Here is a 26639-nt window from a genome sequence, read left to right as displayed (position 1 = left end):
TTATTAAAGTGGAAGCTTGGGAATTGGGAACCTTTTTTGCATTCTTTAAACCATTCCTGAAGTACTTCTGGAGTGTTGCGGGGTACATTATCAAATTCACCCTGTATGTTTTATCTGAAAGCATAAAGCATCATAGTTTTAATAAAATATTGATACACTTTTTATGAAAGGCAGTGACACAGAAGATGATGGTGGAGTTTTGCCGAGAGCTTTAATAATCATGTTGACGTGTTTCTTACTTTAAAGCTGAAGTGGATGTTATAAACATAAAAGTAAATTCAAAAGGACGTTTTTAGAGAACAAATTAGAGATGGAGCTGTGCTTTCTAGAAGTGTGACTAATGTGTGCGTCGTAACTTTGTTCATTTAAAACCTTTCTTTCTTTACAATGATGCTTCAAATTGCACTTGGTATGTTACAGCATCAACACATTGTAATGTTCCATTTAACATTACTTTATTACATATTTGCATAAATGTATCCAGTGTCGTTGTATCAAAAGTCATTTTTTTGTTTTTTCCCCCCTAAGGCTGTTCTGTTTAGGTGGGCGGGGCACATCATATGAGGTGATCATGTCAAGGTGGAAATAATAGCACAGGAATTTCCTGTTAAGATTTCGTTTTTACATAAATGAATCACTACTTTTGTCATTTTTGGCAGAAGATCATTTCTTTCAAAAGGTCTTATACGTGACTTTTAACAGCGTTTGGCCTGATACACATTTAGTAGTCGTTAGTAATGAGTAACTGAGCAGCATGAACAAATCAATCTATTTGACATTCTCTCCTCAGTATCTGCCAGAACAGTGTTTTAAGTGTCTGTTAATTCAGAGTACAATTTTTAGTTTTGAATCCAAATGAATAGAAGAGGGTAAAATTCTATATTTTTTAGGGTAATAATCTTATTAACTATGTACAGTTCTGCATCTCAGTCTTGTGTCAACAGGTTCTACTTTAATGAGAAGAGAGGCTCTATCTGCGCTTGTATCTTGTTTAAGAGGTTCCAAATCCGGTCGGATTATTTCAACCACAAATAAGCCTCTACTTTCTGAATAATGCAGACTTGGTGGAAAACCCCTAATTTTACAGTGTTATTAATGTTAAGAAGTCATGGATAGAAGTAGTCATGGCTTCTTAGTGGTCATTTGCCACGTCTAACACAAAAGGTATGACTGCGTGTTTTTTGTTGTCTACTGGAATATCAACCACCTCCAATAAAGGAGTTCTTGTGCTAAAATAAGTGGCGCTTGTATAGCCCACATCCTCTTACTGGAAAGGTGAGCATGTGCATCAAGGGAACCATTCACACATTTCTGATGTTTGTTTATGGGGTTGTTTTTTTTTTCGTGTTTATTTTTTTTTTTAGTCATTCCTCCCATGTGATCCTGGGGATGCCCTCTCCTCTTTTCCCTTACCACTGCCTTTCCTCTCAGTCTGCCAGACGGAGAGGGATGCATCCTTGATGTCTAAAATGGAGCTGCTCTTTTTACAAAGCGAACCGTATTTTTCTGCTTTCTGGGTTTTTTAGTTTAGTTTTTTTAACCAGTATTGTGCTGTTGCCTTAAGGCAGTGATGTTCCTGTCCTGTTGAAGCTGTTCTTTTTCTCACATATTTGTGGCTAGTGCTTTCCTTAGTCCCCTGGAGCTTTTCTATCTGCTCTCCCTCGGCTTGCCCTAATGCTACGTTCAAGTATGTTTCTGCACAGCAGATGCTTACCTCAGGTCTCCTGCTGGTTGCTGAACAGCAAGGCATTTCTAAGGTATTCATTAGGTAATAATGACATTTTTCTTCTTTCAAGTGACTTCAGCTTTTACACAAACACACAGTGTGAAATAGTGTTTGTTAAAAAGCACTGTTTGACTATCTTCAGTTGTCACTTTTGGTAAAATTTGCTGTAATTTTTGTTTGGGAGAACATGGGCAGACACATGGTGCTTGAAGGTCTGCACTGAAACAGTTTTGTGTTACTTTTTAAACTGAACCTCTGTAGTGCAAACTTTTCCAAACCTGGCTTAAGAGGAGTTACACCCTGAAATTAAGGAATAAAGGTGCAATTAAGTGTATAAAGTGTGGACAGGGATGGTTGCCTAGGACACTGGCTGACCTGTACTGAATGTGGACATCAAGGTAGAGCTATTAGTCAGAGTTAACAGCCATAAGACTTTATGCAGTTCTGACAAAGAATTACTCTGAAAATACGATCTAATTATGAATGTGAATGTGTAGGCAAAATATGAATTATGTTTGTCTTTTTTTATGCCAAAGCAACATTACAAAAAAAGCCATTAAAACAGCTTTTTAAAATTGTGTTTTGGTGTTATAGCCCAAAAAGAAAGAGCCTGATTTGCACATCCTAGTTTTACAGATGGAGGTCACTAACATTTTTTTTCACTTCTTTCTCTCTTTTTTTTTTTTACCCCACTAGTTTTGCATTTGGCTAAAGTCAATGTCACTATTGTTAGCATGAGGCAAGGCCCTACAGAGGTTGTACAGGCAGTCCAAATCCTCCAGGATGGCACATTAACATGTGCCTTTGCCAGAAGATTTGCTGTCTCCCAGCACAGGACTCGTCTCCACTCTTTTGTCCTTGAAATCCTTGGACCCATTTTCAGACCCTGTGCTGGTGCGGTGGGTCCTGGGTTCTTCCTGGTGCACGATACTTCCCTATCTCATGTTGTGAGAATATGCAGGTAGAGTAGTGTTGTGCAAATTGCTACTGAAGTATCGATTCTTGCAGTGCCAGAAATGTATGTTCTAGAATCAAATGTCATATTGAAATATCGATATTTTAGTGATTTCAGGTAAACTTGTAGTTCATGATTAACAGGAACACAATGGAAAGTAACTATATTATTGAAATTGTCTGAATGATTGTTAGGAACTACTTCTTCCGCCTGTCATAGTGATATACAAAATATGGCTGTATAAATGCATCAGTGGGCGCACTCACTCAGTTGAGGATCATAGGCAGAGTCACAAACAGCCAAGATGCGGTGTGTGACAAATGTGGCAAGGCCACAAACCTTGTTAAACACAAACAATTAAACAATTAAATTGTGACACAAAATATGATGATGAGGTGAACCGAAGTAGGACGGGAAGGACAGGTGCTGCACGCTGAGTCCTTTGGTGCAGGAGAAAATGTGGAGCTGTTGGCAACGTGTAGTGCTTCTGAATTTTGGAAAGTGACTGACTTCTAGGCTTATTTTTGTGTCTATGTTTAAATGATGTCAATTCAATGCTTCCTTAAAATTACAGAATCCCATTTGTTTAAATTGTAGAGCACTTGAAGTGGAATATGGAGACCAGGTGTCTTAAAAATATACAAGGTACTTGCTGTATTTTTTTTTATTTTTTTACTGAGTGCTATTTTTGAGCTATTTTTTTTAGCAGTGTATTTCCGGGAAACCATTGGGGGGGGGAAAAATCATTCATCTCTAAGATAAGAGATTTACCATCAGAGGTGGAGTTGATGGAGTTCGGCTTGTGCTGATCTGTTGTGTGATTTCAACATAGTTTGGTTTCCATGTCTGATCTGATGACGCCTTCTGTATTTTATACCATTTCCTTAGGTTATTTTTAGGTCAAATCAGCAATGTGGTGGAACAGCTGCAACTTTTACTTGCATTCACATTTTCTTTTCTGAGTGCCTACTTTTTAGCAGTTAACAAAAATGAAAGGGGACATTGTCATTGCGTGAGGAAAAATAACTGAGGTCAAAATTTTTTGGAGGAATCCCGGAAACCTTCTGCAGCCAGCCGCACCCTGTGAGTCAATATCAGTTCAAACAATAAGATTGTCTTAACAATTAACAGCAGTGTTATTCTGTAGAACGCTTGTGCAACTGGACTTGTGTAATTGTATGTTTGCAATAGATTTATATCTTAATCTAATAGTTTTCAACATCACAGTACAGAGATCGTTCCCATTTAAAACCTCCAGTTTCATATTGCGATGGCCGTCCATCCCCAAAACAGCTCAATCTTGCACGTGATCTTGCAATGCCTCGAGCTCTTTGTCATGTTCCTAAAGACTTTCTCCAGTTTATTTTGTTGTGTTGTTTTGCCAGGTAAGGCAACAACTTTTGGGTGTTCGGTGTGTTTCCCAGAGTTCAAATCCACATGAATACCAGGCCCGAAGGTTTCCAGCTAGAGATTTGCGGTGTGACGGAGTGGTCAATGTTGCTTGACTCATCTGTTGTTGGTTTTAATGTTGTGGCTGATTGGTGTATGTATTCAGTGGTCATATTTGCAGTTTCTCTATGTCCTTCCCATTTTACACGGCTGTCTCTTTGCTGATGGGACTCGGCAGCAGAAGGAAAACAATGGGAACCTCCCTGAAGAGAACATCAGTGTGTCCTCTGTTCATTCACAAGAACATTATATAGAGTATATAGAGACCAGATGTGTGCACGCTCTTGGCTGAGCCACCCGGTCTTGATCTTCAGAAATATCCAGGATTTAACACTGCAGGGAGCCACTCTCTCTGTTTGCCAGCTACCCCTCTTAAATGGTTGTTTACCAACATGTATGTTTTAATTTAGCCCCCCCCCCCCCCCCCCCCCCCCCGGAGAAAAAATGTAAAAAACATCCGTTAAGAGTAATCTCTTTATCAGTAAGACATAAAAATGAATGACATGGAAACAGTAGATATTTGGTGTGCACATCAAAGTGGATGCAGTCATTGTAAGTATGCTACTTTCTTGCATATTGTGGCTTTTCACACTGGATTCTCCTTTTGATCTGAAACGTCACTTTGTTTTACTTCAGGAAAAAATGTGCTGTGGCTGTTAATATGTAAAATAATGCGTAGTAGTAGTAGTAGTAGTAGTAGTAGTAATCTCCATTAATGACCTGTAAATGTCACATTATAGCAGTGTTTTGATCGGTGCGCGTAGTGGGTGGATACCTGGGTGGATCTAATTTTCATGTGATTTTTCCAAAACAAACAATGGCTTAAGTCAGTTACGGTTCTACAGTACACATGTGATGTCTTGTGTTTTGGTGACAGCAACCTAAGCTGGCTCTGTGTTGCTAGCTCATGTCTCCAAGAATCCAGTCAACTATTCAGATCGGTGATTTATGACCATCTCTAATGTGCCACAGGTCTACTTTAAGACAAAGCTAGGCTGATGTCATCAAGTGCAAATAGTTAAAGGAGCGGTAAGAAAGCTGTGCTTGAGAGATGTCGTCGACTCTCAACTAAAGTCAGTTTCCATTCCACGAGACAGGCACTGAGCAGGATCTCGTTTTGCTGCCAAGCCATGACTCAAATCTCTATCAATCCTTTAATGAGCGTCAGCAGTCACTGTGCCTCGGGCGACAAGAGAAATAAAGAGCTGCAGTTGCCGGTTTAGGAGGTCCAACAGTAGTGATGTGACTTTATTTTTGCATGACATCTCTTTGTTATAAACACTCGTTTGGTCTCTTTTGTGCTTTCATTTGATTTAAAATAGGTATCATGAGTTGGACATTGAGAAGAGCCTGAGGGATAACCTGAGCTACAAAACACTGATTGAATATCCTGAGCTGCATGTTGTACTCAAAGATCACTGGAAGGACTATCCACTGAAAGGACCAGGTAAAAAAACAAACACACCCACCCTAATCTCAGCCCTTTTTCTCATCTCATCTAACTTTCTGTTATTTTCCCCTGCATGCATGCTTTTCTGCTGATTTCCAAACAACTTTTAGTAACTAAACAACAGGATGAATATATAATGAGTTCAAATACTATGTAGCCCCCAAACGCCAATCTCTCTCCACTCCCCCGATTCCAGCAGCATTGTATCATGTCCTGGTTTCTCCAGCTGAGGCTTTAAGACTTTGTTCCCTTATTTTTCACTATGGCAACATGCTACCCAAAAGGAAATGAGCGTGCTCTGTTCAACATCACTTACACCACCTTAACCTCAACTGCAATTGTGGCCAGAAAGAGGATCAAACATGGCTTATTGCTGAAGATTGACCTCATAAGCTGTGAAGTGAGAATAGACGAGAAAACAGGAGATGAGTCCGTGCTTCTTCTCACCTCTGCGTCACTTTCCACTACTGCTGGGTTTTCAGTGTCGAGAACCATCAGTCGCGTCAAAACAGGACAGCGTGTCACGAAAAGCACGCTCATCCGTTTGGTTCCTGTGAGATGTGTACAGTTCGGTCCAGCTGTGGTTATCGCAGTACTTTCGGTATGATCACAAAAGACCACACAAACACAGTATCACAGTTACTGTCAGAGCCAGACTAGCCGAATGGCGAATGAGATCATTTTTAGTCTGAGTGTGTGCGTGTCTGTGTTTTTAGTGATAAGGCCTCGGTACCACGCTGTTTTCCTATAAGGTTAGCTGTAGAAACACACTGATGATTACACATGCCATGGACTGTGAAGCTAGACGGGAAATGATAACAAGCAATTGGACAGCGTGGCAGCGACTGTATCTGCTGAAGTAATGTTGGGGGTCTGGCAGGCTCCAAGCATGCACCGTGCAGCCAGACAGTTTAAACTGAATTCTATATTTTGTTCTATAAACAGACCTGAAATATGACAGAAGTCTTAGAAAGTACTGTCTGCAGCCCCAACGTAGCCAAAAGGTTAAAGTCAGTTATCTTTGGGTTTCTGTCGCGCAGAGCTCACTCGTCACTTCACTGGAAATGTTGCAGTACCACTCTTGGGTGTCAGATCTACAGGGTGGGCCATTTATATGGATACACCGTGATAAAATGGGAATGGTTGGTGATATTAAAGCCCTGTTTGTGGCACATTAATATATGTGAGGGGGCAAACTCCTCAAGATGTGTGTTGACCATGGTGGCCATTTAGAAGTCGGCCATCTTGAATAAAACGTTTGTTTTTTCAATAGGAAGAGGGCCATGTGACACATCAAACTTATTGGTAATGTCACAAGAAAAACAATGGTGTGCTTGGTTTCAACATAACTTTATTCTTTCATGAGTTATTTACAAGTTTCTGACCACTTATAAGATGTGTTCAATGTGCTGCCCATTGTGTTGGATTGTCAATGCAACCCTCTTATCCCACTCTTCACACACTGATGGCAACACCGCAGGAGAAATGCCAGCACAGGCATCCAGTATCTGTAGTTTCAGGTGCTGCACATCTTGTATCTTCACACCATAGACAATTGCCTTCAGATGACCCCAAAGATAAAAGTCTAAGGGGGTCAGATCGGGAGACCTTTGGGGCCATTCAACTGGCCCACGACGACCAATCCACTTTCCAGGAAACTGTTCATCTAGGAATGCTTGGACCTGGCACCCATAATGTGGCGGTGCACCATCTTGCTGGAAAAACTCAGGGAACGTGCCAGCTTCAGTGCACAAAGAGGGAAACACATCATCATGTAGTAATTTCAAATATCCAGTGGCCTTGAGGTTTCCATTGATGAAGAATGGACCCACTATCGATGTACCCTATATACCACACCAAACCATCACTTTTGTTGTTCCAACAGTCTTGGAGGGATCCATCCAATGTGGGTTAGTGTCAGACCAATAGCGGTGGTTTTGTTTGTTAACTTCACCATTCACATAAAAGTTTGCCTCATCACTAAACAAAATCTTCTGCATGAACTGAGGGTCCTGTTCCAATTTTTGTTTTGCCCATTCTGCAAATTCTGTGCGCCGATCTGGGTCATCCTCGTTGAGATGCTGCAGTAGCTGGAGTTTGTAAGGGTGCCATTTGTGTGTAGCTAATATCCACTGAAGGGATGTTCAACTAATGCCACTCTCCAGTGACATGCGGCGAGTGCTACGCTGTGGGCTCTTGCTGAATGAAGCTAGGACAGCCACTGATATGTCTTCATTAGTGACAGTTTTCTTGCGTCCACATTTTGGCAAATCCAACACTGAACCAGTTTCACGAAACTTAGCCAGGGTGTAGTTACCGTTGCATATCGCTTTCAACATAACACAAGTTGTTCCCAATGCTTCTCTTTTTCTCTCATGACTCTCATGTACATGTTTTAACCTGTTAGAGTTTTACTATAGGAAATAACTGTGTGCAGTCACCTTATAAAAATGGGATTATATTGTTTCAGCTGAACCTGCATCAGCTTGTGCTCCTTTTGCAGCAAAGAATGACAAGGTTGGCCAAGAAAAGGAAACTGCGACCCAAGTTTCGCCATCGCCACAAAGATCTCCCACAACAGGAGAAACCAACATCAGCAGAACTGCCCAAGAGATGGAACCCCCACCACAGAAAAAGGCAAAGAGAGGAGATGAGGAGCAAGAGGAGGGAGAGATCACAGACAGTAGTGATGAAGACGATAAAAATATCCCATGTGATTAAAGCTGCGACGATGCCAAAGATCCCAATAATGACACGAAAGTGACTAAAGATGAAGTGCAGTAGAAGTCGGTGGTGGACAGTGTTGTTATTAATGAACACAGTGACAGCAGCAGGGATCAGTGAATGATGAGGGGATTACTGAAGAAAGAGCGGAGGTCAGCATGACTAAGGAGGGGGCTCTTAAAGAGCCGATGGCTATTCTCATATCCCTGCCTGTGGAGATGAAAATGAGTCAGCTAATGCTGCTGACAGCCGGGGGATTGGAATGACAGTATCCAGATACTGAGGCTGTGACGCTGCACACGTCACAGGAAGTCATCAGTCTTCTGTCAGTTTACTTTAGTCCTTTTTCAGTATTTGTATATAGGTCATTTTCAGTAGCGAGAATAACTGTTAATGAAATGTATTATTATTTGCACTTAGAATCATTTCAGTTTTTATTTTTATACTGACTGATTTCATAAGTGAATCACTGATAATATTTAGGGTTTTGATATTACTTTAATTTCAAAGCAATATATATATGTTAGTAAAATAAATGTGTTAATAACATCTTATTCTGTTAAAAATGTTGTTTTGTTATTAAATGAATTTATTTTAAAAACCATCATCTGTACTAGGATTTGTGTGTTTTTAAATTCAGTTTTTATATTTGTCTGGATTTCTGCTTTGTCAAATAAAATCAGTGTTTGGAAATGTTGGTTTTCATGATACTTATTTCCCCTTTATGTGTAATTCTCATACTGCAAAGATAAAAATATATTTTTATTAACATAGAAAATCTTGTAAACAAAACTCTGAGGCCATCACTGTGTTTGCTGATGTAGCTGTTTGACAGCTGTTTGAGGGTTTGTGATTTTTAAAAAAAAATAAAATAATTTGCATAATGTTAAATCTTCAAATTCTAGGGGCACTTGACACTCAAAAATACAAAAGCTCAATGCAATTTATTTAGTTTCTATATGTGGAAACATGTAAATTTGCTTCCATATGGTGGACAACAGGAAAAGCCCAGAAATGACTTGTATTGAATATGTATTTGTAATGTATTAAGTTCACTGGGCTTTTATGGGCTTTTTCACTAATTTTCAGTCTAGTCCTTGTATCTTATTATCCTCAGAGAGCCACTTAATGCTGACTTTGTCCAAAATCTCAAGGGATTCTCCAATGTTGTCTCCACATAACTGATAACATCACAAAGAACCAATTTTATATGCTCTCGTTCAGAAATTCAGGAAACTGGAGAAGTGGGGGATGTAAAAAAAAAAAAAAACTAGATTAGCAGTATGTGAAAGTCCTTACGAAACGAAAAGGGGAAAAAAAGGAGGTCCATCTGAAAAAAGTCTGTTTGGCAGTAGCTTAATTTTTCAGCAAGACAAACACACTGCAAGTCCAGAAAAAGTTTTCCTTCGGATCACAAATACAATAAAATGCCATCAGTCATGGACAGGCCTCCCACTGCCTGGACCCAACATCAGGGAAGCTGTGTGGAATCGTCTTGATAGGAAATGGAACAAAATCAACATCCAAAGAGGAGCTTTGAATATCGTTCAAGAAGCCTGGACAACTATTCCCGAAGACTGCTTAAAAAAATGACAAGCTGATAAAGAGTTAAGGCTGTCTTTAAGAATAAACGTGGTCATACAAACTATTGACTTTTACAATTATTAGAATTGTAGAATTGTACAAACTCTGTTGTTGCCTTATGTACTTTATTTCCATGCATGTTTGCACATGTTTCAATAATTTGGTGCACCCACCTTCCATTTTCCTAGCAAAACGTAAAGAAATAGGGGGTGACTCAACTTTTCTTTAAGGTGAGTATCAAGCCCGGTGTCTAGCAACACTTGGTCACGTTTTGGATACAGTCAAAACATGACTCATAAAAGGACCGCAACTACTGAACAAAAGAAACGGTGCTTGTAGAGATCATGTGATATAATCGTAAACTCCAAAGATAATTAATAGCTAAACTAACAATAACCAAAAAATGCAGAAAAGAACTCACGCCCGTCTCACTCTCGTTGAGCAGTGTCTCCCTCTGTTCATTTAAGTGAAAACTTCTGGAAACCAGAAAATTGTTCCTCAGTCACCTTTAAAGTTCAGCAGCTCTCCTTTCTGTCAAGCTTCACTAAGATCATTAGTCTCGTTTTTCCATCAACTAATAAAAATTCATGTTGACATGCTTGTTTTTCCTGACACCTCAGGGTGTCTCCCTGTGTAAATGTACTTACGTATATGGTGCCTCCATGTTCTGTATTCTTACCTAATGTTAGTTTATTGCCACACAACAGCGTGCCAGTAATAACTAACCGTGCAGCCCATTGGTGGGGCCCATGTTTATGGATGTATTTTTATGACCCCTTGCTAACCTTTTTTTGGATGTTAACCCTGATGGACGGCTACCCTTTGATGTCTGCCTTGTGATGACGCATTTTCCACCCTTTTGCAGTTAAGGGCGGTGATCTCACAAGTGATTGTGCCTTAACGCTTCAAATGAGTAGTGCAACTTTAGCATCTGTGTTCCAATTTGGGCATACGTTTTGAACCACACGCTCATATCCAGATAAATCTAGAAACACTTTTCCATGTAAACATTATCAGCCCAAAGCATTGTTCAATGTTTTGGCTTACAGCTTTTAATTTTACTGCTGCAGATCTGAAAATGCTTTCTAAAAAAACTGTTTTTAACAGCTCTCTTGGCTCTGTCTAAAAGTTTTTAAAAAAATCTGCCTACGTGTATCGGAAACAGTCGGATTGTCTTTTTTTCCCACCAGTTGCCTGAGTTTAATAGATATGATTCGTTAATTGTGTTTTATACTGACTGGCGCACAAAGCCTACACAACCAGTAGGGGTGTTTTGTCCTTCAACCAAAAAATAGTGGTGCTTTATTAGATCACTTCATACCCCGTACACTGTTGCTGCATTGTAGCTTCTTCCCTACTGTGTACAGTATACAATCTAATATTTAGAAATTGTTCAAGATCTGTTGTCTGAGCAGTACCAAAGACTACCGCTACAGTACAGTACTAAAGAGTGGCTGCTCCTGGCTCATCTGTTTCTTGTTTTTTCTCATGGCTCTTCTTGTGCTGAATTACCATCTATTTTATTTTAGCAGTTCTCTTAATTTTCCTGTCCCAATAAAGTTACTCAATGTGACCACACAAAAGTTGTGCCTTTGTTGCTGCTTGCTGTTAAAATGAAATTGAGGCTGTTTTTAGTCTGCGGATAGCACAGGCACTGGAAATAATGCCTCTATATTATCTAAATTGCCTTTGAAATTTCTGAAGTCGGTTCCCACTTAATTTTTTCTTAATTTGATGGGTAAGGCTCACTTGTACTGCGTGCAGAGCTGTTTTTCTTTTAACAAGACCAGCTCTGGGGATATGGCTCTGCTGTGGTGACCTAAGGCAGGTACTGAAGCATAAAGTCATGCTTCAAGAGCCAGATGTCACACATCTTTGCATGGCACATTGTGCATCCTAAGAGTTACGTTTTGCAAGCGTACTTCACATTTTTAAATGAAATCTTTTAAGCTTATTTGTGTTCCAAGTGAACAGAAGTACAACTAATCGAGGCCATTTGCTTTCCCCAAATATATTATGTGACATTTTGGATCATCCTACAGTAATAATTTACTGTGGTCTGTTCTTTATCAAGCTCATAGAGCTAATGGGAAATCTGAAGCCACTTATTTTGCAATACTACAAGTTTTCTCTGGTCAACAGACGGTACCTTTTCAGCATGTAGAGATGTTGTAAGATGGGATTATGTGCGAGTACTTTAGTGTAATTTTGCACAGAGCCATATTAAGCCACTTTCAAGGATACACTGTGCCTGAAGGCTCCCATTGAGAGAGTTCTGAAAGTGTGACTCCTAGTAACATTTTATGTAGCATGAGCAAAAGGATAGCATAACTCCACACCTAATTAATTCATAGTTCTTGTCATACTGTCATGTTAGACTAAACCTTCCTGCAACTGGAGACAAGATATGAGAGCCACGTCACTAATAGTTAAACAACCAAACAAGCTGAAATTTAGCATTTACCAACATAAGCTCGCATCCTCTGAACAGACACAAATACTGAAGACAGTGGGGAAATAATTATTTACCCCCTGCAGAATTTGTAAGTTTGCTCTCTTTAAAAAGGAGGATTCTGTGTTCAGATGAACAGAATCCACCTTTTGGAATCACAGATACTTGTTATCTATTGAGACACTCATATAACATATATAAAACACCTGTCCACAGAATCAGTTTTTTCCATTCCAACCTCTTCACGAACATGGGCAAAACCAAAGCGCTGTCAAAGGATGTCAGGGGAAAGATTATAGGCCGACATAAGGCTGGAAAGGGCTACAAGTCCATCAGCAGGAAGCTTGATGAGAAGTTGATGACTGCTGCGGTTACAGAGAATTGGAAGAAATGTAAAATTACCATCAGTCGTCCTTGGTCTGGAGCTCCATGCGAGATCTTACCTCATGGGGTGAGGATGATCATGAGAAAAGTGGTAGATCAGCCCAAAACTACACGGACTGATGGACTGATATCTTGCAACAACTACAAGGTTGCCGTGACCCAAAGACCCATAGTCTAATATGGACACTGGATGACTTTCGCGCATTCACGGGCCAATGGAAGGGACAATGTACCATAAAATTTTGAACAAAAACCTCCTTCCCTTCAATGTTACTTAGGCAGAACACTGAAGATGAGTTGTGGCTGCGTCTTTGAGCATGACAATGACCCAAAACATCTCACCAAAGAAAAAAAGAGTGTCTAAAGAAGAAGCACTTTAAGGTCATAGAGTAGTTTAGCCAGTCTCAAGACCTCAGTCCCATATGAATCTGTGGAGGGAGCTATAGCTTCGAGTTGCTAAAAGCAGTCAAAAAACCTAAAGTATTCAGAGAGTTTCTGTAAAGAGGAGTGGCCCAAACATTCCTCCTGAAATGCGTGCAAACCTGGTGGTCAGATACAAGAAACATCTCGCTGCGCGTGCCAACAAGGGTTTCTCCACCAACTACTAAGTCATATTTTGTTTGGGGATAAAATACTTATTTCACCAAAAGACAAATACAAATCAATGTATAACTTCTATGTAACAGGGTTATTTTCTAAATATTTTATTGGTATTCTGTGTCTCTCCATTACAATGAAACACTGTTCACATGAATATGAATAAAAAATAAAAATAAGGCTGAAATCTTGTCTCTGGACTCGCTCCACAGACATTCCCAGTTGTATGCATGCATTCACTTGTTCCCTTTGTCTGTTTTATGTCAACCTGACAGTCTGAACTAACAGAGCATGCTTGATGTCTATTATCCTTTTGGTATCAGTTCTGGGTTATCGTGGTGAAATCATCCTGAGTTTCTTTCTGATTGTACTTTCTGTTACACGTCAGTGTAGGAACTGTGCACAAGCATTATGATTTTTCCATTTTCCCAGAACTCTTATTTCCCAGCTGTAAACCTGTTCATTGCAGAGAGAATATGAAAAGGACTGTGTTTATACAGATCCAAAGTGCTTTACACTTTACAATGCATTAACCTATTTGCAGAGACATGAGCATTCAATGTGCCCACCTAACCAACAGAAGCAATTAGGACTTTAGTCTTCTTTCAAGGAGACTGGGCATGTGGACAGGAAAATAACCATTAGTCCTGCATTTGGTGGGATGTAGCCTTACAGATTTACATCTTCTTGAAATAATAATGCAAATGTATATTAAAACCATTTTTGAGACTATATTTAATCACATGCAAAATGTGGCTGTAATGAGCGCACTGATTTAATGTGATGGGACACAGTGATGATGAAAAAGACAGGATGCATTATTCTGCTGAAAGCCTTTCAGCAGGCGCCTTTCCTTTTCTTAGCTGACAGGAATGGCAGCCAGTGTGGTCTTCTGCTGCTGTAGCCCATATGCTTCAAGGTTCAACAGAGATGCTCTTCTGCATACCTTGTATGTAATGAGTGGTATTTTGAATTGCTGTTGCCTCTTCTCTATATACCCTAGAGATGATTCTGTGGCAAAATCCCAGGAAATGAGCAGTTCTGAAATGCTCAGACCAGCCCACCAACATCCATGCCACGTTCAAAGTCATTTAAATAAACTTTCTTCCCTGTTCTCATGCTCGATTTGAATTTCTTCAGGCTATCTTGAGTATGTCTACTGGTGTAAATGCACTGATTTGATGCCTTTTGATTGGCTGATATTTGCATAAATGAGCAATTAAACAGTTAAACCTAATGCAGCTGCTGGTGAGTTTATGTGATTACCTTGTATTGGAGTGCTAGTCTTGAAGAGATCTCTGCTTAGGCACTCTAAAGCTCTGCTGAAAGACTTGTGCTGGTCATAGACTAAATTACGAAGTGATTGTTGGCAGCTGACTGACTTTACTGATCAAGCATGTTAAACCTTCTTTTGGCTGTCGTGGCTGTTGTGGTTAAGTTGGAGATGCTGCTCCATGTGAAGGAATTCAAGTTTTTAAAAGCCATCAAAGGCAAGATGGAGACTGGTGCAGCACTGGCATTTGGAGTGATGCGGGCATTTTAATAATACCTATCGAGATTTCAGACCTCATTTATAGTCATGAATTCAGTGGGAGTATATAGAGTTCTCGCAGCAGGATGAAGCTCAGCGAGACTCTTGCTCCTGTGCATGTAAAGAAGCCAAGGTAGTTAGAATGTTTAAAGAGTTCTGTTGGAAAGAGTTCCTGTGGATGTCATTAAAAGTCCCACCTTGCCTGCAATATGAAATGGGATTGTAAGCTTTCAAATGGGAGTTTTTCGAATCTACTCGAAGTCTGTGTTTTCTATCTGAAAGAGCTGGCATTAAGAGCGCTAGTTGTAAGACAGCATTTAGTAAGCGTATACGTGTCTCTTTTTTTAATATTTTTGTGTGTTGACCCAGTTACCAATTGTGAAAAGCAGAGAAACGCAGGAACTTTTTAGCCCACGAAGCCTAAAGTCACTGCTACTATTCATTAGCTACTTTTCCATGCTACAGCTGTGGTCAGTTCCAGAGATCAAAAGATGCAGAAAAAACATCAGAAATGGTTTTACAGGCGAAAGTAGGTGGCAATATAATGACTGAAGACTTTCAAGCCCTTATCCCTTCACAATGGTGGAAACTGAGCTGCAATTACCCAGCATGGGGGAAACAAAAGACTTGGAAAATGCATTAAGCCTTGTCACTTAGTGTTCCACAGCAACATCAGCAAACCCTGCAGCCCAATGCTGCTCGAGAGTTCAAAGCACACTTTTAAATGCTAACCGAGAAGAATTTTTATTTTATTGCATTAGATATTGTGGAGCAGATTTCAATTATCTTGATTTTCTCTGAACTTATGTTTCACACATTGAAGTTTTTAATGTCTATTAGGAGCATATCTGCATGGATCATTAAAGTCTATAGCATCTGCTTTTGGGAAATAATGTCCAATATATTTCTATTTTTTTAAGAACTTTCTGCACTAATCAGTTTCTGTTTGAGAAATTGTTCTGTTTAAATGCCTGCAGCTGGTATGACGATCTGCAATGTGGTCTAAAGATATTTGGTCATCCAGCTGAGACACTGACTATTTTTAAAGATTAAACAGATGGAGCACTTCACAAAGTTTTAAGGACTTGAGGTGTCTCCCAAAATCATTTTTCTCAGAAGATTATTAGATAACTTGTCATATTTTCTATTTCCATGACTTTATATTAAAAGATTTATTAAACTATAATCCCAGGAATTAGGTGGTGCATTGAATAGCATGTAATAATGATTTACAGGTGATAATGAACATCAAAAAACTATGTAGGTTTAACCGTACTTACCGACTACAACCACTGTTGTGCGGATGACATGTAGATGGTTGATGTGAGAGAACAGAATGAGATGGATGCAGATGATCTGCTCTGGTGACCCCCAAAGGGAACAGCCAAAAGATTGCTCACACAATTTCATATAACCAAATCATGTATCTTGACTCGTCTGTGCTAAGAACCACCGGGTCCCAAATGCATGAGCCTCAGCATGTGTAACGAGTGTTTTCAGTGAGAAGAAACACAAGGAATCATGTGACAGATGATGATGGCACCATAGTCTTTTGAGAATCCCAAAATCTAGTGAGATTTAGTCATCTACCAAATACCTCTAAAACATGTAGAAGTAGTGCTGTTGAAATATGATTCATTTACTTTTCTTCTTTGCTGCACATTGCATCCACGTTTGATTTAGCTCAAATTTTACAGCTGGGAGTGACGCAACGCTCCCATGAATCTGGTGGACAGCAGTTTGGACTGTTGCCACAAAGCAAGAACGTCCTGGGGTCAAATCCACCACCTGATCTGTGTGGGGTTTGCACGTTGTCCCTGTGTCTGCGTGGGATGTTTTCAGGTACTCCAGCTTCCTTGCACAGAATACACGCAGTTAGTGGGGTTAGGTTAACTAGTGATTCTAAATTGTCCATACATGAGTGTGATTGGTTGTCTGTCTCTCTGTTAGCCCTCTGACAGACTGGTGATTGGTCCAGTGTGTACTAACCTCTTGCCCTATGGCCCCTAGTCCCTCGCCACCCTGAAGTGGATAAGGGTGGCGAGGACACTAGCTTGTGAATCCCCCATACTATGAAGCCACACTTTCCATCTGTAGTCTCTTCATTTCACCTGCTGGCTGAAGATCAACACCCAATAACAATGTGCCGACTTTTTTCTGAGTCACTTTTCACATTCTTCTCTTTCTTTTTTTTCTTACAATGGCACCGCGGCAAAAGGCAAACCCTCTTGAAAACTCAACAAAAGAATGTTTCTGCCAATAAGAGGGGCTTTCAGTACCATCAGCCTATTTATCCTTAATGTCAAACTTGCAGTGTTGGGAGACAAACAGCTCCTGACTGTGTGACCTCATTAGCCTGCCCATGTCGAACGATAGAAAGAGGAGTAAATGCCAGTGTTAGCTCAGCTGACAGAGTTGGAGATGATTCATTGCAGAAATCCATTAGTCTGAGACTCGAGACGCCCAACAATTAAGCTCTGCCTCTCCCATCAATGTGCGGCTTGTTAGAGCTAATAATCACGGTAGTAGCCAGCGTCCCTCTGGGACATCCCAAACAATCCAACAGCCTGGGAGGGAACTGACTCGGATTTTCCCTTAAGCCCACTCATCATTTATTCTTATGTAATTGCCAGAGGGTATCTGGTGGGTGTGTCAGGAGATATTTACTGCCGCTGTTGCGTTGTGTGAAAGGGTCCCACACCCTGTCAGGATCTGGGGAAAAAAGGGTGCCTTTTACATCATTCTTTTTACCATGAGAGTATTATGCAAAATAGCAGCGCTACAATGATACCTATGATGTTGAGCAAGTTTTCAGACACACATTTCACAGCAACAACTCTTTAAAACGTGCAGGTCTTAACAGGTGTGTGAGTCTAGACAGAAATCACACACAGCATGCTGTTTCCTCCTTTGTCCAGCAGATGGTAGGTTATGAAACAAGTATCTGTATGCAACCCTTCTTTCTCCTTGCTCCTGGGTTGCTTACAACAGTGAGCATTAACCTGAGGTTGTAGATGGAGGGGGCAAAGGGCTGTAAAAGAGTTGACATCAGCTCTCAGCAGCATCCAGCGGGTTGTAATGGCCACTCTCAGTCCTGTTAGCTTCTGGTTGCACTGCATTACGTAGTTGCTTGATGAGACTTTAATGCTAATGTCTTTGTCATATAAACACTTTATTTTTTGGTTTAGGGAGTGAGGTAGTCACCGAGCAATTTAATTGCAGGGGCGCCTGTGTGAGAGAGAGCGATAGATTTTACAGGTTTGTGCTGTGTTTGCTCGAAGACCACAGTTATTTCACCCACACTCCCCTCTTTTTGGAAAAGGAATTCTTTTTTGACATAGTAAAGGCTGAGGAATTGTAAGTCTCTACATTGACCAAAAGCACTGCTCACATAACGTACAGATGCCATTACATAACCAAGTGTGCTGCATTCAGTTATCAAAACAAATGAGTCTGATTGCATTGCAACGTCCCAGCCATGAAAGACAGGGAGGGAAATTTTCTTTTTTTGGAAGGAGCAGAAAGGGAAAGAGTGAGAAAAAAGAAAAACAAAGCACCCTGAAAGTGTTTAGACCCTTTAGTCACACATCTTTGTGATTAGGTAGACCTCAGAAGCCTTTCATGTGTAAAACTTCAGTGAGCACATCCTGTGCGGTGTGTGGCGTGTCCTGCTCGGCCTCTCATTAAATACACTCGATTGAGATTTATTTCCAGGAGCTATGTGGGAAAGTTATGCGGAAGTGGCACATTGTGTGAGATTAGACAGGTTTTTTTTCCCTTACTTGCCAGGAGATAAAAATGCCTTCTGTGGACACAAACGAGAACTCGGGAGGGTTCGTGTATATTTGGAAAATTTCCTCAGCTGAAGTGAACATGTTGCACTGAAATATTTTCCAACATCTGCCACCCATCAGGATGTCTGCTTTCTGAGCCACTGCTGCATTCCTGAGCCGCTCCCTCTACCTGGATGAAAAAGAAGAAGAAGAAGAAGAAGAAAACCCTTCCCTGTCGTTCTCCTCAGCGCGATGCTTCTAAATGGCTACCATTGTGCAAACGTCAGATCCTGTGAGAACTAGCACAAGTTTTTTTCTTTTTTTCAGGTTGTTATTCTTCAATCATACATTCCATACTTTTATGGATTTCATGAACCTTAAGGTTATAAAACTTAAATCGGAGGCTTAAATCATACAGAATGAGTCTATTAAAGAATAAAACAGCAGAATATGAGTCGAGAAGCGTTAATGTGATGGTAGCAAAACACTGTTTTAGTGCCCTTGAAAACCACAGTTTCTAATACCAACTGTGTTACCCCTGTTTCCTGCTCTTTGCTTGTTTCTGTCTCATAGCAGTATTCATGCCTCTTAAACCAAAACCTGGAAGGGAGAGTTAAGTCCTCCCTGCTCTGTTTGACTGTTTACAACTGTTTAGCAGACCCCTGCAATTTAAGAGCCAACAGGGGCCAATGCATCTAATTCACTTTTTAAAGGTAGCTGCTAAAGAGTAGTCAATTTGGTAATGCTGTGTGAAAAAAAGAAAACAAGAATGAAATAAAAAGAAAAGGGTAACTGGGAATGTATTCATGATATACAATAATTCCATTGTCCTTGTTGCATGGTGTCTAATCCCAGCCCATTCAGCGCAGCACTTAAGATTCTTGGCATACTCCCATACTCATTGCTACTCATGAACTTAATCTTTTTTTTTCCTCTTCTCAGAATCGGTCAAGTGTGTGGCTTAGCCAGATCAAATGAAAGCAAACTAGCTCGCTGCAGAATGGCATTCCAAAAGCACAAAAAGTCAGGAGAGCAAGCCTCCAAGGTTGTGTTATATAAGAGCAGAACGAGCCGCTCGGTGTCTGTCTGAGAATCTGTTGGCTCTATTGAATGATATAACAGAGGGCTTAAATATCCCCGGTGCGTCGTTTGTTTGTCCCGTCCCGCAGTGCAGTCTGAACAGACTCGACTCTGGGCTCGTCGTGTTTCATATAAATAAATCAGTTTTATTGTAGCATATAAAATTAAATCATTTTACAATTTATTCCAGTATGACACATAATATCCAAATAAAGTAGCTACATTATTTTATTTTGATAAATAATATTAATAACAATAATAATAAAAAAAAACATTCATTCATCCTTTGACATGTTTCGCTTTGTCTTTTTTTCTTTCTTTTTTTCTCATGAAGGGAGGTCAATAGCTGCCACAAAACATGAACAATAATGCCCACGTCAGGAAGGAATGAAACCGCGCGCCTGTTAAACAAGTCGAGAGTTTACATTTCATCGTCTGGTGTCTTTTTTTTCTTTCTCTAAAAAAAAAAACAAACCAAAGATACAACATGATAATGCTAATTGAAGTTGCGCATGTGCATATCTACATATACACACACAAGTCTACAGTCTGGGTCATGTCTGGTGTACGGGATCAAAATATACACAGTGAATCGATATCAGCGACTAAGATTAATGTACAAATATTAATTACATCTTGCTCCTTAACGAAGCTACTTCAAATGCTCCAATTAATACGAAGCAGTTCATATTAGGCATGCTGAGTCACAGCAAACAGTGCACTTCATTAAGTCCTCATGATGTAAGCCAACAATTCCTTGGGAATCTCGTTACAACAAGAAGCTGGTAGTTGATTGGTGGTCTATTTACACCCCTGCTTTCATCTAGACTGCCATTGGCTGCCAATGCTGCTGCTGCTGCTGCTGCTGATCTCTTTCTCTCACGGAGGGGTTTTGGCTGCTCCTCACCAATCAGTCTCTGAACTTGTGGATGTCGTTGGAGAGGCGGTAGAAGGGATAGGAGGCTTCGTTGGCATGGGGACAGTTGTAGGTGCACTTGCAGGACTCAATCATCATGATGTTCTTGTAGAAGGTCTCGCCGTCCTCACAGCGGAACTTGACGCGGATGGTTCTGGTGTCGTGGGGGCTGCAACAGCGGCTGTCCATGCAGGTTCCGCAGTACCTGGGTCTGTACTTCTTCAGGCTGGAGCAGCCGGCGTAGGTGAACTTCACCGGCTGGCTCGATCTCTTAGTTCTGCTGCACTTCTTTCCCTTCTGCAAGAAGAATGGGCACAAGAGCGACAATTGTCAGTTGCGCACTGAGACCCAGCTGTAGCATACCTTCAGCATCATGCGTGCTTCCATTGGATTGGTTCAGCTAGCTGGCTCGAGCTTACCTTCAGACTGGAGTAAGGTGACTGGGTGCATGGCCGCACTTCGCAGATTCTCGACTCTCTGACCAGCTTGCATTCACTGTTGTTGTTGGTGACTCGGGTGGAGATGCCAGTTCCACAGCTCTTGGAGCACTGGGACCAGGGTGTGGTTTGAACGATGCACTTCTGGCTCTCGAACATGTGGTGGACTTCCGGCTGTGGTCTGTATGCTATGATTAAAAAGAAGCAATGAAAACATTAGTGAATCTGAATGCAGTTTATTTTACCATCTCAGTTGAACCCAGAAGAAAAACCTTCAGAATTAAAGACTGCTTTCTTACCTGGTAGGGACTTCAGCCCTCCCTTGACAATTGAAATGAGCTCATTCCTGTTGGTGAGATCATCTTCCAAATCCTTCATCACTGAGTCTTTGCCAAAGATCTTCTCTAGGATGTCTGTCTCCTTGCTGTCATCACACACCCACTCTTCACAGCACTGGCCTGCTACCTTGACCAGCCTGGGGTTGGCACAGCCCAAGTTGGGAAGAGAGAGCTCCTGCGGGCATAGCGGTACGCATCCCACTGCCCCATCAATGCATGTGCACTGGTGTTTGCAGTTGGGCTGGAAGCTCTCTCCATTCTGGTAGATCCTGCTGTTGTACTCACATGGTCTGCCCTCTGACTTGGCTGCAGCAAGCAGGGAGAAAAAGGAAAAAAACAGAGGGAGAGGAATGTTATTCTTTCCTGCTTTGCTCAAAGAAGTCTGCTGAAGACATCACATGGCTGCCAGATAAGGATCAGTTAAACTGTGAAATTCTTCAGGCTGCCTGTGAGGAGTCTTTTTCCCTCCACAGTGGGCTGCCTGTGCTTTGAGGTTCAGACTAGTTTCCTCCTAGCTGCATTCCATAGTGTTGAAATCACATAGGTTCCCATATTCTTGAATAATAATCCCTCTTATTAAAAAAAGTCTTCAGGCTAAGTCATGAGGCATGCACATCTGGAGGAGGATGATCTTTATACATACCTCGGCAGATGCCACGAGTAGTAGCAGCAGCAAAACTGGCCCCAAAGTTACACTCCAGTCCTTTAGTGTGGTCACAGGGCTCGGTCAGACTACAGTCCTCGTTCAGCTGCCTGGCGCAAACTTTGCAGCAGCCGCAGCCATCCAGGACGACACTCACGCCGGGTGCGCACTGGGGCATCTCCCGAGGGCAATCACACACGGAGGGGCAGGAGGTGGAGGAATAGGAGGAGAGGACCTGTATAACCAAAAAAGAAAAGAAAAACACAAAACCATCTTTTAGAAACGTTTAAAATCAAGCGACATAGAATGGCTTACAACAAGATAAACTTAGTCTCAAAAGAGCAGCTTCTCCTCTCTCTAACTAAATGTAGGGAATTAAAACCGCAAAACGTTTCTCTTTATATTTCAGTGAAGAGTGAGAGAGGGAGACTCACCAGGTTAAAGCTTCCGAGGAAGGCAACGAAAACAGTAAGCACCAGCATCTTGGATAAATTTCTTGTGCGCGTTCAAAAGGAATCCTGCTCTCGGTGTAAGGAAAAGTCTGTCTTCGGAGGAGTCCTTAAGTATTCCCTCTCTTAGCCGTTTGTCTCTCTTAATGTCTTTGCTGGTAGTCTCTATCGTCAGAGGCTCCTTTAGAGTAGAAGAAGCTCTCAGTGAAGCGCTTGCAGTCTGCTGAGGTCCGGCCACCTCTGTACTTTTATACTATAGTGAGAAGCTGACGTCGTCGCTGGCCTGCCTGCTGAACTGTTCCCAAACTATGCCAGGAATGTTTCTCGGCGCATTTTCCATCCAAGACCTAAGCTCCACCCTGTCTAAACCTTTCTCTTTTTTTCTCTCTCTCTCTTTCCCAAATGGATTTTTCCCCCCTGGATCCCATCTGAACACACTTTTCCGTCTCACATTTTTCCCTTCTTGTTTATCCCCCCTTTCATTTTCTTCCTCTGCTCGCCCCTCACGTCTATCACATCAGCTTCATTTGGTTTTTTTTTTCTGAAGTGGTGAACTTGAGATGCTTTATTGTCACTTTTGTGTGTGTGTGTGTGTGTGTGTGTGTGTGTGTGTGTGTGTGTGTGTGTGTGTGTGTGTGTGTGTGTGTGAGTGTCAGCCGTTGAATTTTAGAGTCACTTGTCTTCATATAAGAATGCCATGTCGCAGAATATCCCCAAAATAGCATCCCAAGACTTAAAGATCAGATCAGAAGTTTGAACAAAACTTTATTATGGATCAATTTAAGTGTCAGTTATGCAGTTGAACATGTTCGACTGTTGCTGATTACTGTGTCAGGCATGCTTTTGCCTACACAGTAATTAGGCGCAGATCAGTTGATTAAATACACTTTTACAAGACGATGAACACGTTTAAAATAACCGTACGAGCTTTTCTCTTAAAGGTGTAGGCAGAAATACGTTGAACAGTCTATTTCTGGCTCTCCGGTGCCTTTATTCAGGGGAGCTAAGCATTACCAGATGCGCACCAGAGCTCAGACGTAACAATATTGCCATATTTGGTATGGCAGTAGCTTGCATTATTAACATATTTCTCTCCCCCTTGGCCAGCATTCCTGACAGCATAAAGGCTTGTTAAATATGTTCTTCATGCAGGGAAATTCCTTTTCCTTTCATCCTTTGAAGCAGTTTTGCCCCCCTTACACACTCACACAATGTGTCCATCATGTTTCGTGGGGGGAAGAAAGAAAGTGGGTCCTGCTGTAGGTGAAGTGATCTAATTTTCCGCAAGAGATGCGGTGATGTTAGTGGTGTTTGGTGGGGGGAGACAAACACTTGGGTCTTTGTCTTAGCTTTTAACAACACGAGTCTCAATAAGTCTCTTCCACCTGAGTTTTGAAATGATTCCGAGTTATAATAGCTTTGACCAGGTGGCAGCGAAATGCGTAAAGACGAGATATAAACCGTTGTTATTGTCACGACGGGATGGCAGATTCCAAACAGGATTTCTTTTTTCTTTTCTTTTTTGCATGAGGGCAAAGAGTTTGTGTTTGTAAGGATCGGACATTTCACTTCTCCCCTCTTCCCTGTAGCCTTATGTGTAGACTTTACATAACGGTACAGTGAGACAGCAGCACTGAGCAAGACGGCTGAAGAGCCTCTCCGGTGAGTTTGGACTTCCTTTGTTTTTTTTGTTCTGTTTTGATTTTCATTTTCCTCTAGTGAGCCTAACATTGGTGGCTACCCTCAGAATAAAATCCCCTTTATATGATAATAGAACATAGCAGATACATTTCTTCTAAAAAAAAAAAAACCAGCCACAAAAATAAATAACCCTTGGTAAAGCGTCTTCTTCTTTGTTTTCTCGCAAGAGACACTTTTTAAAAGATCTTTTAATAGCCTATAGGTTTCCCCACGTGGACTGATTGTCGTGGTTGTTATTTTTGTGGCCATATTTTTATAATTCCAATTCAAGACACTAGATGGTGATGTGTAAGGAATAACTGGTGGATGACCATTTTTTTTATTATTATAATTTAAAGACTGACCAGAATCCAAACGTCAAACCATCTTTAAATAGAGGAGGACGTATTCAAGTGATAACAGTCCTTGTCCGTGAAGCCTCTTACTCACGTCTGTGTGAGTATTCAGAATGGAGATGGACGTGTGGGTGCAGCCTTTTTGGATAGGGGGTGTGTCTTTGTGAGCACATGTGTAGTGTTCCTGTGTGCATTGCAACGCTGTATTATGAAAATGGGTCTCTATTTTTGTGGCAGTTATACAATTTTTTAAAGGGAGATTTCTATTGTGGCCCTGACAGAACGCACTGAAAATTTAGAAACAGCTACAAAATCACGGAAAAACACAACGGAAGTTAAATAAAGTACAATAGAAATAGAAAAAAACAACACAGTAGAATTTGAATGAAACACAACGGAAGTTGAATAAACAAATGGTAAGAAATGCTGCAAAAAGCGCACAAAACGCAACAGAATTCAAATAAAACACAATAGAAATAGAAAAAAACACAAGTGAAGTTTAGGAAAACAAGAGAAATACAATGAAAAATGCAGCAAAAGCTCAGAAAAAACTCAAAAAACAATCTAAGTGATTTTGGGGAGATAATTTGATGGACCAGCTGCAGAAGTGACAAGCAAACAGTAGGTAGCTAACATCAAACATGCACAATATTATATGAGTTGTGTGATTAAAACACATGTTACAAATCCAATAAGTCTTGAAGCGTTTTAAGGGGCAAACCTTTGCATGTTTTCCTTTCTTGTTATTCCCACAGCTGTTTGGTCACGTTGTCTCCACTGAAACATTTCACTTGTACTTTTTTGTGAATTTGTTTATTTTTCTCCTTCTGTTGTGTTTTTGTCAACTTCTGTTGTATTTTTTCTGTTTTCATTGTGTTTTGTATGCTTTTGTGGTCATTTTCTTTTTAAATTTCCTGATGTTTTCTTAAGTTACAGTGCATTTGACCTCTCAGGACAACCGTAGATATCCCACACTGAGACCCTCTAACACACGTCCAGCATGGTTAGGCTGGATAAAGACACAGTGTGTTAAGCAGGCTTGATGAGGAAAGTTGATTTTTTTTTAAGCTTAATCGTGCATTTAATTCCACAAATGTATGTAAAAATAAACACTGAAGTGGGAGAACACTCCTTTAATGGTCATTTATATTATTGCTTTGTTTGATTGTCCACTTCTCAGTTGTCCTTTAGTGTTGTAATGGTTTTATGCCTACCTCTGTGTGTGTATGACAGCATGTTTGCATCCGTCCCAGTGTTACAATGATGGGAAGCAGTGTTTTCATTTTACGTCAGTGGAGAATAACACGCAGCAATATTCATTCCATTATTCCCCGTTCATTTTAGGAAACATTCCAAAAGCTGGATGTGCGTCTTTTGTTGTAATTGCCCTTGCCAAATAGTTTCCACTAAAGCCATCGGAGAGCCCCTCACGCAAACAGCACACATTACGGTCCTTTGACCTTCGTGATGATGAGGGACTCGCTCTCCTTCTTGACAGAATCGATGATTGGATTGTTGTCACTGCTCTGCATCTGAGCGACTTCAAAGCCTCTGGCTGGGAAGTCTAAGCAGTTTCAACGTTGACCAATGCTTGAGAGATTCCAAGGCTCACTGTGACGGAAGCCCATTATCAGAACCCATCAGGACTGCATGACCTTCAGGAAGTCTAGACGGGTGGCAGCCCTCAGCTTCCTTATTTATGTTTAAGACACGGATGGACCAGGATCTACATGTTTAAACAACAGATTCCATTGTACTGTAGCCAAGACAGATGTCATAACTAGCATGCAGTTTGTACTAGCAACATTTCCTTCTTCTGTCAGCTCACGGAGAAGCAGGAAATTTGATGAGTTACAGCTTGTTTGCATATGAATGGCTGCTTAGATTAAGCAAGCAATTAAAACGCAGAGTCCAGTTCTGAAGAAATATAAATCTGACAAGTTCACAAGAAGACAAACACATGAGATCACACTTTCACACGAATTTCTGATGTAACTTTGTGATACCAGACTTCCTGATTCATTAAGAAGGAAATCAGCTTAGTGAAGGTTGACCTCAAGTGCTTAACTGTTATATCATTGTTATATTGGCACAGACAGTGTTCACTACGGTGTT

The 26639-nt window shown here is 40.8% G+C and overlaps 3 protein-coding genes across 4 annotated transcripts in view; 2 read left to right on the top strand and 1 right to left on the bottom strand.

Annotated features, from left to right (window-relative positions):
* znhit6 (zinc finger HIT-type containing 6) overlaps positions 1-8997 on the top strand; it is a 58729-nt gene extending 49732 nt beyond the window's left edge. Inside the window, exons 9-10 of one of the 2 annotated variants that reach the window (XM_026147485.2) lie at positions 5453-5577; positions 8051-8997. In XM_026147485.2, coding sequence (XP_026003270.1) covers positions 5453-5577; positions 8051-8301 — 376 coding nt within the window. In that variant the 3' untranslated portion in view covers positions 8302-8997. The remainder of the gene's footprint in view (positions 1-5452; positions 5578-8050) is intronic. The other variant, XM_026147486.2, reaches the window with a different exon arrangement.
* A 10833-nt stretch (positions 8998-19830) lies between these two features.
* ccn1 (cellular communication network factor 1) lies at positions 19831-22791 on the bottom strand. Its single transcript, XM_026148135.2, has 5 exons — positions 22474-22791; positions 22040-22274; positions 21358-21702; positions 21041-21246; positions 19831-20918 (listed from the first exon to the last, which is right to left on the bottom strand). Exons 1-5 carry the CDS (start codon positions 22519-22521, stop codon positions 20616-20618), a joined length of 1137 nt encoding a protein of 378 aa, XP_026003920.2. The 5' UTR covers positions 22522-22791; the 3' UTR covers positions 19831-20615.
* Positions 22792-23719: 928 nt separating this feature from the next.
* Positions 23720-26639, top strand: part of ddah1 (dimethylarginine dimethylaminohydrolase 1) — an 85257-nt gene continuing 82337 nt past the window's right edge. The window contains exon 1 of the mRNA XM_026148137.2: positions 23720-24150. The gene's annotated coding sequence lies outside the window, so the exon portion shown is untranslated. The remainder of the gene's footprint in view (positions 24151-26639) is intronic.

This window comes from Astatotilapia calliptera, chromosome 17 (assembly GCF_964374335.1).
Source record: "Astatotilapia calliptera chromosome 17, fAstCal68.1, whole genome shotgun sequence".
Lineage (NCBI taxonomy): Eukaryota > Metazoa > Chordata > Actinopteri > Cichliformes > Cichlidae > Astatotilapia > Astatotilapia calliptera.
Note: the sequence above shows the minus strand (reverse complement) of the source record. Positions and strands in the feature narration are given on the sequence as shown.